The sequence below is a fragment of the Rhinolophus sinicus genome, chromosome 3 (assembly GCF_057876585.1).
Source record: "Rhinolophus sinicus isolate RSI-liver-muscle chromosome 3, RSI-T2T, whole genome shotgun sequence".
Lineage (NCBI taxonomy): Eukaryota > Metazoa > Chordata > Mammalia > Chiroptera > Rhinolophidae > Rhinolophus > Rhinolophus sinicus.
The window spans coordinates 182096050-182110483 of NC_142503.1; the positions used below are offsets into that span (position 1 = coordinate 182096050).

Genomic DNA, 14434 nt, shown 5'->3' on the forward strand with positions numbered 1-14434 from the left:
GGTTAGAACTCGCAAAGCAGCCTCAGCTGCTTTCAAAATTGAAAATCCTGCAATGTTAGATGGCCAAAATGCCACCATTGTAATTTTTTCTTCAGTTGAATTGATCACTTTTGCTAGCAAGCAGGAACTTTTTACATGGTTCTGATTATTAATAAATATAATATGATTTTAGCACCAGCATACTAAGTACAGTGAGAAACCAGGAATCCGAACTACTAGGCTCAGGGGACAAAGCATGTGATGGGATATTGCATGGCTTCGAAATGAAAATATTTAATGGATTAAGAGGCTTCTTATAGTTCCTGGGATAGTCCCAAAAAATTGACTTGTAATTCACACTTAAAAACAACAAAATTAACTTTTTAATTTGAAAATGTAAACCAAAATAATTCCATGTTCCCTTTGGGACTCTAGGCATTCTATATTAAAATTTAATGAAATCTTGTATTTATCTTTAAAAACCATGCAAGATAGTAAAGCTAACTTAAGGAGAGAAAAAAAAACTATGACAGGTTATCAGAATAGAAAGTTGTAACTATTAACTTCCTTTAAAACCAACATTGGACTGTGAGAACATTCAGCGTCTTTATTCACCCTTACAAGTGTCAAGAGTACATATTTTAATATTTATTTCTACATAGCAGAATAAGTCATATGCTAAGGACTTTGTATTTTTTATGACCTTTCTACCTACAAAGTTAGAATTATCTAACATAGTGATATCCTAAATTCAGAATAACAGAAGCAATAAAAATAACTTTTAAATCAGATGTTATATTTACTTAACCCTAATGTTGTCCTAGTGAGGTTTCAGTCTTTGTTCATTTAAAAATTAAAGCCATGGTGATCTCCTAACCACTATATATCTGCACTTTATTTTTTAAAATGCTCTTCCTCTTTATATTCTTTATATTGAGAATTACTGAACAGGGCAGTGGATGAGGAATATAAGCAGAGTAGAAGGTTTGTAAAGTAGGCCAGATTTGGGGGCTATGGCTTTGTTTTCATTCCACTGTGGTCTCATGAGAAGAGGTGAAAAGAATGAAGTGCAGTGAACTTTGCATCGTTGGTATATTTTATTATGTAATTATATTAAGCTATGATTGGCATATGGTGAAGCTAGGCTTTTGGAGGCAGGAAGGTTAAGCTGGAGACTCAAAGAAGGCACCAGTTACTTAAGTCCGATATCTGGGTCTCTGTTTCCAGACAGTGTTAACAAATGAGATAGACCATGGAGCTACTGGGAAGATCAAACTAATGAATTTGAAAAGGTTTTGCCCACTGTGAAGCATCACGCATATAGGCCACTGTTACCAACTTTTGACTTGTTCTTTTCCTAGTGACAAAATTGTATCCTGATAGAGTATGGATTTATTTCTCTGGCAGAATCAACTATATATTTAGGATAGAATAGGGTACGATTTTATAAATTGCCACAAAATGTCACAGACTGATTTGCATTTTTGGTGGTTCTATACATTAATCACTGAGTAGCCTTCAGTTTTCCAAATAAAGAGTAAAAGGAGTGGTGAATGACATTTGTAATCATCTACAGAAAGGGAATTAGTAACATTCTTCACAGATGGAGAGATAGCAAGGATAAATCATTATATTCACATTTCTAATTTTAAGAAGCTTTGAGGGTGTTTGTGGATAGTGAGAAGCAAACATTATTTTGCATATAGTATTGACTATACACTTTCTATACCACAATCCCAAATTTTCCAGATGACTGTGGAGTGCTTTTCAGATACCATCCACTAAGGATTAAGAAATTCATAAAAGGAAAATAATGTATGTTACATCTAATATACAAACAGCATATTGGAGCAACTAGACAGTGACCTTTCAAAAAGGACAAATTAGATTTATATCTCAGAATATAATGTGGCTTAGTGCTTAGAAAAAGGATGACATATGACATTCTTCTATATCTAGCCCTATAGCACTTTACTCTATTATTTCTAAACAAGCTGCACAACCCTTTTGTTCTTCAAACAACGTAATTCAAATATTCCCTGTAAACTAAATGTGGACCAGTGCTTGAGACTTTTAGTAAACGCTCAAAATAATCAAATGCTTGTCTAATGTTGTTTTAAAATACTTTCAAGGATTGGACTATATTCAATGGGAAACACTCAAGACAATCTGGTGCCAAATGTTCTCTGAACTTGAGATAAGTAACATATGGAAGTACTCACTATCGGTAACATACAGAAGACCATAGAAGCTGCAATAGTGTAGCTATTCCGGCTACCAAATCTAAATGCTTTTTTCCCAAATTCACATTTAAAAACTTGTTTGTTTGTTTTTTTAATAGACTTTTTGAATACATGAGATGCGAATGTTTTCTTTATTTTTCTTCTGCTTGTTTTATAAGTATTTTAAAATTAATATATTTTTACTAACCCTTGAGTTTGTAAATAATAGTACAAACACAAGTAACAATAGTAAATAGTAGCAAAAATACTGATAAACCCACTAGTTATAATTGAAAATACCACTTGTCATATTCCAAATTCATTATACTGAGATCCCCCCCCGCCCCATCTCCTATTCTTTTTGTAATTTAGTTTGGAAAAGGAGATGGAAGCTGGTATATAATACAGATAAACATGACTGCTAGGGAAAAAAATGAAGTTAAATTTTAAAAGACCCCTGTAATTAATTTTTATCACCCTTTTTATAGCAACATAATAGAGAAATGCTTTTAATCACATAAATTGATTTTCTTAGTCTACAGCTTTCTTGTCTGTGGGGTGGTATAAGTACAGGCATGAAAGGAATGATGGTTTTGGACTTCCGCGTTACCTTCAGTTTTGTGAGGTTGTCTCTGGAACTGTTTCTGGCTCCACTGATGAGAATATTCTCATAGCTAAGACATGGGGGGACTAGTTTTCTATCTCAGGCCTATAGAGGCCGAGACGGGAAATTCATCCCACTATTAAGGGAGATGGAAAAGTTTGTCACATGTACCAAAGCTCTCAGACATAGCATGTCATTTTCCCTCTGCAGCAGGAACTGAAGATGTTAGGAATGCCTCTTGCTAACATCTGCTTTGTTATTAATTCATTTTGCCTGCATCTTTAATTTGGGGTGACAGCCGCCTTTAAAGGCTTTGGATACCATCCCTCTCTGTAACCAAATACCACCATGTGGGGACCGTTTCCTCTCCACAGCTGTCTGTACAGAGTCTCAACAGTGTGTCTACAGCTGGCAAGATGCAAGACAGTCCCTGATGGCTTCCTCTCTCCTTGCTTTTGCAGCTGGCGCTACGTACATCTTTGGGAAGAGTGGAGGCCTCATCCTCTACACCTGGCCAGCCAACGACAGGCCCAGCACACGCTCTGACCGCCTGGCCGTGGGCTTCAGCACCACTGTGAAGGATGGCATCTTGGTTCGTATTGACAGTGCCCCGGGCCTCGGTGACTTCCTCCAGCTTCACATAGTGAGTACCAGGCCTTGGCCTGGATTTTCTTCCCTTCCTGGTGGTCAGAGTTGGGGAGCCAGATAAATACAGCAGAACATTGTAGAAAGACACGGCAAAGGGACACAGGCTTATAAAAATTGTCTACATGTGTTGGAGCCGTATCCAAGGAGGGCATGGGGGGTCTGTGTGGTAAGCCTCAATCTCCCCATCAGATGTGAACCATAATGCCCATCAGGTGCCTCAGGAATAAAAAATTACAAGCTCTTCCCGCCCAGACTCCTTCCCTGTGTGGTTTGGTCTGTCACAAACACTTAGCCGACTGCTTAGGTGTAAATAAGAGATTTACCTGGTGGGGTTCACCTTAACCTGCTTGAATGTTAATGATCTCCTAGGCTGGAGGTTGGCAACGTTTCTCTGTAAAGGGCCAGACAGTAAATATTTTGGTCTTTGCAGGCCTCACAGTTTCTGTCAGAGCTACTCAACGCTTCCATTGTATTGTGAAAGCAGCTATAGGCAATTGATTTTTAAAAGGTATATATGCCTGGATTCCAATAAAAATGCACGTATTAAGACAGGCTGCAGGCTGTACTTTGGTGACGCTGCCCTAGGCTGAACACTTCCTCTTAGAGATGTAAAGAGAACGTGATAAAAACTGAGGCCAGGTGGGCGGGGCAAAAGGGAACGGCACCATGAGCAAGGGTTGGTGTACTCACGTGTGTTGCATAGTCAACATTTTGCTTGTGTATATAAGCCCCAAAGGACTGCACCCTTCATTACTGCAGATCATTAAAAACACAGTGCAAGTCTAAGAAATTAAAATGATTTGGAGGAAAAAAATTACTTCGTTATGAGGATCGAAAATATTTTTATAGCAACAATTAGCCCATTTTATTGCCTGTGCAGTCTGCAGTTAAGAAAGTAGGCTAAAGAAGGATATGATTCTCATCCGTAAGTACCCAAAGTGCAGCCACCAAGAGCCAAGAGAAGAATTGTTCTCATTAGTCAGCAATGACAAGGCTAGGAAGAATGGATTTAATTTGGAGCAATAAGAATTCGGTTTAAATAGCAGGGAGAAAAAGCAGTTTTAGAGGGAAGATCAACTGGGGATTACCACCAACCTCCAAAAAGGAGGAAAAGGACATTTGCTGGGGATCTTTGAATCTGAGTTTTGCTAATGTGCTGGTCTGAGGAGAAAAGCAGGTATCATTGCTAGTCTCTGGAATGGAGGGGGCTGCCTGGCCGACACAAGCAGCAAACTCAACCCTTACAGTAGTGTCCGTCTCTGGCATCTGCTCTTCCAACGTGCCTTGGAAACCAGAGCAGCTTGGAGTGTAAGGCTTGAGCTGGCTCCCCCTGACACCGGAGTCAGAGGGAGCCAGAACAGGACAAGACCCTGCTAAGGAGTGCAGGGAAGGACTGGTTAGAAGTGATCACCTTCAAAATGTGAAAGAGGGGTCTTGAATAGAGTTGTGAGCCATTAATGCCTTCTCAGATGTTTCAGGAACCATATGGTACTATGAGCCTGCGCTGAAGCACTTTACAAAGCCACGCCAAGGAGCACAGAGAAAGGCAGTCATACTTAGTGCAGTTTATCTTTATTTGGCCTCTAAGAACCACCATAATTTACACAACTCTGGGAGATTTATGCTGCATATCACTTAATGACTATTTCATGGCATCTATAACTAGGCGATTATTACCAGCTCACTTGCATTTTTGTGGTGATTTATCTCCCTTTCCTGTTCAGTGTGACTTAGTAAGAAAAATATGATTTGGCACAGCCATGAGCATCTTTTTTGAGTCAGATAATGTTCTCCCAGTTTGTCCATTTCTCCCATTTGTGTTTCGTAGAGCATCTCCACTCTACCGAGAAACTTCTTCTTATTTTCTGAGTTGACTTGAAGTTGGCACCTATTTATAAAATGGACATAAGCTTCCTGGGAACTTCTAGGAGGAACCATAGCATTCCATTTTAACATTTTTAAAAGCAAGACATACAAGAAATTTTACTTCAAAATGTGAAGAACCCGCCTTACGTACTATGGACTTATTCCCGTGAGGCTGCCATTGTTGAAACATTCTAGAAATCCCAACAGATTGACCTTCAAAACTTAGGTTAGAAAAGAATAGCATCTGATCTTTTTAGAGAAAAGGAAGAGAGACCGTCCCTATGATGTGGAGAAACCACATCGTTCTGGAATGACCCAAAACGTTTGTGGCCATCTTGAGCGTGGGGCCACTTCATTGGTCTAGGAATTCCAAACCATTTTTCATTCCCTGGTGGATTATATCTGGTGTCTACCAGAGATAAAAATTGTGTGTAACTGTATTTCAATAAAAATGTATTTATACAAACAGGCCGCAGGCTGTATAATTAGCTGACCGCTTCCTTAGGCTCAAACTTCCTCATAGAGATGTAAAGAACACATATGTGATTAAAAACTGCGACCAGAGTGGGTGGGGCAAAGGGAAGGTTCCTAACCACACGTGGGAACAAAGAAATCCAAGTGGAATATCAAAAGGCTTGATTACAAAACCAGCCTCTTGTTTTGGACATTAACACAGATGCATCAGGAGAATGAAGCCATATATACTTACTATGATGCTTTTATATGACTTTCACAATCTGTAAAACGTGAATTTGTTTATCAAGTGCTGTTGTTTCCTTGCACTGAAGAAAACGACTCAAAGAGAAAAGAATTTAAGAAGCCGTTAGTGAAAGTGGAAAGGGTTGGGCAAGAGATGAAAGATTTCATCTCCCCTAATGAAATGGAAGAGATTCACCTAAGAGAAGAGAAACCCACTGGGGAAACAAAAAGAAAAAGTTATGGCAGACATGGAGAGGAGATCAGAGCAGGGTAAATCCCAGGGACTGGGGGGGGGGGGGGGGGGGAGAAAGAAGTGGGCCTGGGAAGACAGGCAGGTCTGTTTGCAGGTGTGCTCAGCAAGAGTTCACATGTGGGCAAAGAAAGCTTCATTCTTCCAGTGTGGGTGTTAGTTGTGGAAATAACCAAGAGTACTTTGGTACTACTTCTGATTGGTTGTCAAGCCAGTAAGTTGCTCAAAAAACAAAATATAAACTCTGAAATCAGCAAGCGTGTGTGTGTGTGTGTGTGTGTGTGTGTGTGTGTGTGTGAGAGAGAGAGAGAGAGAGAGAGAGAGAGAGAGAGAGAGAGAGAGAGAGAGAGATTGAGAGTTTGTTTTATAAACTGGTGCTGAAGGCAATTCCCAGGAATTCTTTAAATATTTTGAGCAGCAGTACTGCTGCCGTTGGAATAGCCTTTTTTACCCCCGAGTTAGGTTATTTGAAGGAAGAGATAGTGCCCTTCCAAAAACCCTAGGGAGTATGGTCCGGAGCTGAACACACATTCTAGAAGAGCCCTGCCTTCAGTGGAGTCCCCAGAGCAGTAATGGCAAACAGGTTTCATCTTGCCTGTGGTTCTCAGTGCCTCTCACTCTCTCACGTCTCATCGGAAAGATCTGTGAGCACAGCAGGTGAATCCAGCAGGCAGGAGTTCTGGCTTCCACTAGTCATGTCTGCTACCTGTGCAGAAATAAGACTCTGTGGACAGATATATGTTACATATTTATTACACTGGCTCTGGGCTACACACTACTCACACACTTGAGCTTTCCCGTTTCTTTTCCTTCGTCATCATGAAATCCCCACACATTGACAACTCTTTTGGAAATTAGATGTCTTCTTAAGCTCATCACCCACTGGAGGCCTTTCAATCATTAACTGATAGGTTTAAAGTAGTCGGTTTCGTTGTGAACCTTCTCACACCAGGCTAAGGTGTGCTGCTGTAATAGATTTTGAGTTTTGTTTGTAGTGTTGGAGAGAAAGGAGGAGAAATTAGCATGACTAATTTGGGGACATCCAACATTTTGGGGGATGGCAGGAGTATGTGGCGAGAGCTTACACAGAATGAAGGCCTTGGTGCTGTAAGGTAAAGAATTGATACAAACAAAGGGGGGCCCCAAGACAGAGCTGGGCAGGTACTATATACATAGTTTTCCTCATTTCCCAGTTTGCTCACATTGTCTGTAATTCTGGACAAAGGAACAGAGGCTCTTCTTCCTTTTGCTAGTTTGTTTTAAACCTTAAGCCTTCCTTCTCATCTGGGTCTCATGATGGTTCAATAGGCTTTGATAATAAGTGTCGAACAAGACAAGAATTAGACCATTAAAGAAAAGATCAGAGAAGGCCAAGAGACTGAAAAATTTAGCAACTGTTTGCTTCATATTAGCCTACTGTTTGCTTCAAATATGCATCGTTTGGGGTGCATATTACTTAATGCTCTATTTTCGGTATCAATTATGAATGATGATGTTAATGAAATCATGGATAAATGTGTGTGACAAAGGCAAAAAGATCTTTGTTGATGTATGTGTGCATGGAGTGAAATTCTGTGGAAGGCGGGTAACTTAAGGACGAGGGATTTTTAAAAATTAGTACTTCAAATATGTTTCCTCCACTGAAATCTATTGTTGAGAAATTAATCTGCTCACTATTTGGAGAGAAGCATCTATTACTTACAAGTGACACCTGCCTATTGACCCTACGTCAAATCTCTATGGATCTGTGTCATGTTATAGGCACCTTCATTTATACAATAGGGAAAAAAACTGAATAGGAACAGAGAAGGGATTACCATGGAGGGCTTGCTATTATCGCTGTTATGAAACTCTTGACAACCCCTGTTCACCACTTACAACATTGAAGGTCAGGGAGAATTGGGCAGCAATTAGCTTTTCTTTATGTAGTTACGGCAGAGTGTAAAAAAGACTTCTTATTAATTTCTTCCTCCCTGTGTGTAATTTACAATAAATCCTCTTGGATTCATTTTTTAATTATGAGCCTTTCAGGAACAGTGAAAATGTATGTGTTAGGGCATCTGTTTTGTTTGATAAGAATCTATAACCTTCCCCAGTGGTTTCCCTCCTGGCTTACAATGTGGATCACTTATATAAAACAAAGTAGGAGCAGACGAAGGACTGCTGTTCAGACTCACCACCTTCTCATAAGGTGCAAAATGTTCCCTTTCCAAAAGGGAGCCCCCCAAAAAAGACTGGTAGGATTCTCTCGGTGTCATATTTGAGGAAGTTGTATATTTATTAAGTTCGGTTTGTATAGTATTGTTTTCCCATAATTTATAGCATTTGAAGAGACTCCTGGAGATTAAGGGGGGGCAGAGCTGAAAATGATAAATGGTCTGTTGGTCACATCTATCGCACCTATAAGTTGCTGGCCTGGGAGCTTCATTGGGCCATCCCAGTGTGGGATATCTACAGCAAACTGTCACCATGTGCTGGGTTAGTCTTCCGTGAGGTGAGGTGGCTGCTAGCTAAGATTCGGCTCTGGATTTGGCCAGTGGCAGAACTGGATTGGATTCAGGAACTGGATTTGGGGGAATCTGCAGAGTTGTACAGAGGAATGTTGGCATTTTTCAGACTGGTAAAGCAAGTAAAAAGGGAAAGAACCAGAAAACAACAAAGGTGTCCAACAGAAGCAATTTCGTTTCCCACAGAGTGCTGTGCCCTGCAGGTTGCTCTGTATTTCCTTTCAGTGCTATTTGTTCTTAGTGAAAAAGGCCTCTTTGGGTTTTCTGGGCTTAGGAGCTTTTCCAGATCATTAGCTACTTCTGTGGAGAGGGCTTGCTGGGGATCGTCTATGCAGCTTCCAGCTTAGCCGTTCCATCCGGCAGAGTTGGAGAAGGTGGGAGAAGGGAGTGGAAGTGGGGATTTGATGAAGTGACTGCTTATGTAAGCTGGACCAGAGGCAGCTGCCTGCATGGGAGTTGGTATGTGTTCCCTCAGATCTCTATCATTCCCAAGCTTTTTCTATCTAAATCTGTTTACTTTGATCCCACACTTGGTTTTGGGAGGTAACGTGCCATAGTGGGAAAATGGGCTTACTTGGAAATGGAAATTCTGCATTTGAGTCTCATTTCTGTCAGTATCCAGTTAGCTATTTGATTTTGAACAAGACAACCCTTCCTCTTCTTCTAAATGGGCACAAAAAAATTCTTATGTCACAGGGTTTTCCTGAGATTCAAGTGAAATAAAGTATGTAGAAGTTGTTGTCAGCAAAGGACTATACAAATGTAGAAAGTTAGTTTGCTTTATGTAATATCCAGGAGGTGATGACTTCATTAGAGAAAAAAAAAAATAGTGAAAGGAAGAATATGTTTCAAAATTAAAAGTAGAATCTCATTCTAAGTATTTTTAAAAGTATTTTGGGATTGTTTCTGAAAAAAAAAAAATCCTGTTTTATCTGATCAAAAGCAAATTTTGTGAATGAATTAGATTCATAGTTGAGACTTGTGGAGTGTCCGGTTAGCACACAGTGAAGAGCCCAGTGCCATCTGAGAAAAGCCTGGTTAGGTGAAGATCGCACGTCCATCTGACTTTGGCAGCTTCCTGGTGTCTCACTGCAGGACATCATGTCTGTAAACAGTGTGACAAGGTGACGCATCCTGCCTCTACTGCGCTTTAGTGTAATGTGCCAAAGGGCTCTATACTCACCAGGAAAAGTGTTATCCATCCTTCCCTGAACTCCCTTCTTCAATGGTATGAACCATGGCAAATGGGAACATCCCTTCTTCCAAAAGAAGAAGGGAAGGGGGAGAAGAAGGAGAACTAAACAATAACAAGTGGCAGCAACGGGACAGCAGGACTTTTCCAGGCGGGCATGGATGGAAGCGGTTTGAGACCCACCCTAGGCACCCAACAAAGACATAAAAGGTTTGGCCCTATACTTGGGGATTAATAGAGCCGCCAAGAGTCATTGTTAGAAACAAGGTCTTAATGTGGGTACAGCCAGATTGAGTGCCAGTAAAACATACAATAATGCCAGCGTGAAAATGGGTTTGACAGTGTGCAGAAAATTTTGTACGGCTGGTAGACAATTATAAGAAGCAGAGGCCAAAAGGCTGTATCCTTCTCTTTTATCATTTACACTAGTGATACCTTTGACTATTAATCGATGACAGTCAGTGTTTCAGAATCCTCAATGCATACACAATGTGAATTTAGAAAAGTTGGGATTAAGAGAATTTAGCTTATGAGTGTCGTTCATTACACATAAACCGAGTGTTTTTTTTACATGGTGGACAAAGTGCTACATTTTGGGGATGCTGTGATCAACCTTGGCTTACTTACCTAGAGCTAACAGACTGGAAAGACCTGTAATTAAAATGTGAGAAATCAGGTTTTTTTACACATTATGAGATGATGTATATAAAACTCTTACATAACTCCTGGCATATAGTGAGCTTTCAATCATGGATAGCTTTTAATATCGTTGGTACTTTTCTTCAGTTAACATTTTTTTTAAGTCAGAGAACACAATAGATTTTCCTAAATAATGAATAAACTTTCATCAAGACCTCTGAGATTTCAACTTAAGTGATGTAAAATTCTAAGGAGGAGTCAGGATGCTACTGATTTAAAGCCAGGGTCATGTATCCTCGATGACAACAGTTATCAAACAGCTGAATAAACTCTCAATAGCAGAGGCTTTTTAGACATATGAACCTAAAGTGCAGCAGACAGAGTAAACTCTAGGCACCAGCAAATCAGCGCTTTCGTTCATATGATTTAATAGCAAGCCTACCTTAACACCATTGGGTGGATGAGTTATCTCATTGACCCACCACTTATACTGTTACTAGTCATTACTTCTGGGGTATTGTTCAGTGCAACAGGGCAAGAAATAACTCACTGACTCCCTGAAGCTACAGATGATGAATTTTCGATCCCCGGCTGCATTCAGAAGGCGTAGAAGCTCACCGTATTGACGGGAGAATTCATTAGCCACCCACCCCATAGCATCATATGCTTAGATCCCGATGCTGTCACTGCTGCTGTTTTAACTTGTTAGTGTTTCCCTGATAGATGGCAGAGGGAACTGTATGACTGCATTAGCCTCAAAGATAGGTCTGACAGCCAGACCTGTCGTTTGCTAGCCAGAGATGTCACCTTTGGAGCCTAGAATCACTTAAAGACATTTAGATAAGCCTTGTTGATCGACCAAGCTAACCTTCATCCTACAGTCAGTTCACACTCAGGATAACAGGAGATGATTGGCAATTAAATCTCATGTTTTATTCTTGATCCCTCAAGCTAACCTCTTTTAATTCAGTTTATTTTTCCACTCCATTTTAAAATGGCAGGTAATTTAATGGCATAGATGATCTTTTTTTTCCTACAGTTACTTAGAACTGTATCTTAAGAGATCATCTGACATTACTACTATCACTTACCACTAGTATTGATTGACAAAGTACCAGGTGCAAGACACTGTATAAGAACTTTGTTTACAGTACCTTGCTGTGAGCTCACAACAACTCAGTGAGGTAGTCACCATTAATATCCTTACTTTGTCAATGAGGGAACTAATGTTTAAGGAAGCTAAGAATTTTCCCGAGACAGCGCTGCTAATAAATGGCTGGGAAGACCTTCAACTCCTGTTCTGACTCTTAATTACCATTATGCTCCTAATGAAGATCTCAGAGCAGGAAGTGTAGTGGTGATAATTGGAATTCAGCACATATTTATGGAACACCAATTTATTTGGAGTTGTTGGAGATGTAAAGAAATTTAACGTAAAGGATGGAAGTAAAAATTGTACATAGGACTTAGTTTTAGGGAAGCATTTGGCTATTTCCCAAGGAAGACAAGAATATCATTGTTGGTAAAGATTACAGAAATGATCATATACAGGGAAGGTTAGACATTGAAGGAACGTGCCAGATGAAGATGCCAGTATGAGTATAACCTCAAAAAACAAAAACACAGGCTGTATTCTCAAAGTAGGGAGGTGTTCAGTTTGACCAGAATAAATGGCTTCAGGGAAAAGGCAGACAGTATTGGATAGCAGAAAGAGCGCATGTTTTCGAGGCAAGTGGTCTGTGATTTAAGATCTAGCTCTGCTTCCAATCAGCTCTATGACCCTGGATGAATTATTTGACTGCTCTATAAATGAACATAATGACAATAATGCCACACATCTTGCAAATCTGTGTGAAGGTTTATAACAATATATGTGAAAATGCTTAATGAGTATCTGATTCACAGTAGATGTAAAACTAATGATAGTTATAATTTTAGGTTTGTTTATTTTTTTCTTTCCAGATACGTTAGGCCTGTAGTGAGGATGACCTAAATGCCATACTGATAGATTGCTTCTGAAAGCAATAAGACATTGAAAGTTTTTCAGCAGAAGATGAAATGCCCAAAGATTCATTTTTAGGAAGATTATTTTGGCTCTGCGAAAGAATATTTTTCGTTGGGTTCAAGGAAAATAGATAGCAGGTTATTGTTTAAGTGGTCCAGGAAAAACATTTTAAAGGACTTATTCGATGATGATCATAATAGAAGGGTAATGAGAATGAAACAAAAGAATATTTCAGAGACAGAATCATCACATGTTGCCAGCTGGTTGGATGGATGAGGAGAGAAGTAAGGAATGTCTAGAATGGGAAGGTTATGATTTCATTAACAGCAACAAAACAAGGACATATTGAAAAAAAAGCATACTTTGGGGTAAGGTCAGAGTTTGACTTTTGTGATGCAAAACATAAGGCATCCAAGAGTCAATCTGTAGAGATTTCTAATTGGAAATGTGTGATGAATTCAGATGAGAGCTACAGAATAGAGGTAGGAACTTAAAACTTTCCAGCCTGACAACGGAAGCTCAGAGAATAGATAAGATCTCTGGGGAGATAAATTAGTAGGAATTTAGAATATATATATATATATATATATATATATATATATATATATATATATATATTCCTCCTTCATCTTGTAAAAAATCTCTCTCTCTCTCTCTCTCTCTCTCTCTCTCTCTCTCTCTATATATATATATATATATATATATATATATATATATATATATATATATATATATTTATTTATTTACAAGATGAAGGAGGAAAAGGAAGCAAGTTAAAAAGAAAAGGCTAGAGGGTTAGGGAGAACGTAGGTAGTGAAGTTTTACAGAAGCCAAAAGGATGAAAAGGGGTTTTCAAATACAAGTAGCACCACAGTTGTTTTTTTTCGTACCTTTGGTCATACCTCTTGTATTAGAAATGATTTTGTGGGGATGTCTTCTTTGTATTTACTGTTATTCATTGTGGCATATAGTCTTTGTCATTCCAGTCTTCTCGTTAGTCCTTCTGCATTTCTTCCCTTGGTTGCTGTCATGGGCATTACTACTCAGAGCCAGAAGACTCAGGGTCTAGTCCTAGCTCTGTCATCGACTCGCAGTTATGTAAATTGTGAAGATATTGATACTGTTCTGCCAACCTCCTCGTATTGTGGGGAAGATCAAATGAGAGAATGCATGTGCATGTGTCCTGTTACCATTGAAAGACCTACATAGTTAATAAGATTGTTTTTATAATAATATTGGATGCCTACTACCCAGCAAAGCTCTTGGTGCCTAAGAGGTTGTGGTTGGAGACCTGGAAATGAGGACCTCAGAGATGCTAAAGTGCTTGTAATTGTCAACAGAAGGGTTAGCAACAAGACAAATAGAAGATCAGAGCCAAAATGTGGATGGCCCAACTGCCAGATGCCATGAGCTGCTGTGGGCCTCAAAGGATGCTTTTATCTGGTATATGTCTTCAGACCTATCACCTCACTCCTTGGAGTGTTTCTTTGAGGGAGGCAGTTTGGATTTAAGGTCCCGTTACAGTTCCCCAAAGAATAAATCCTCTGATCCCAGAGATCACCATGTGCAGTGAAGCATGAAATCTGATTACCTGTATCATTATTTTACCTTGGATAGTTCCAAATGTTACTAATAGTCATCAAATTATCCAGCCCTTTCTTAAATGCAAATTGCAGTACTTAGGTTACTAAACCTTTTTACAAACACTACTGATTGACTTTTCATGGCTACAAGCACATATTCTAGCCAGATTATATTTTTGTCCTCACTTCTGTAGTTGTTTTATTCACTGTCCAGGGAGTGTGGTAATCACTTTGTATATA

At 39.4% G+C, this 14434-nt stretch overlaps 1 protein-coding gene across 42 annotated transcripts in view; it reads left to right on the forward strand.

Moving 5' to 3' along the window:
• NRXN3 (neurexin 3) overlaps window positions 1–14434 on the forward strand; it is a 1515532-nt gene that overhangs the window by 1171665 nt on the left and 329433 nt on the right. For all 42 annotated transcript variants that reach the window (XR_012494578.2, XR_012494579.2, XM_074327130.2 and 39 more), the window contains one exon: window positions 3267–3448. Coding sequence is in view for 40 of the 42 variants with exons in the window: in XM_074327130.2 (XP_074183231.2) it covers window positions 3267–3448 (182 nt within the window). In the remaining 2 variants the exon portion in view is untranslated. The remainder of the gene's footprint in view (window positions 1–3266; window positions 3449–14434) is intronic.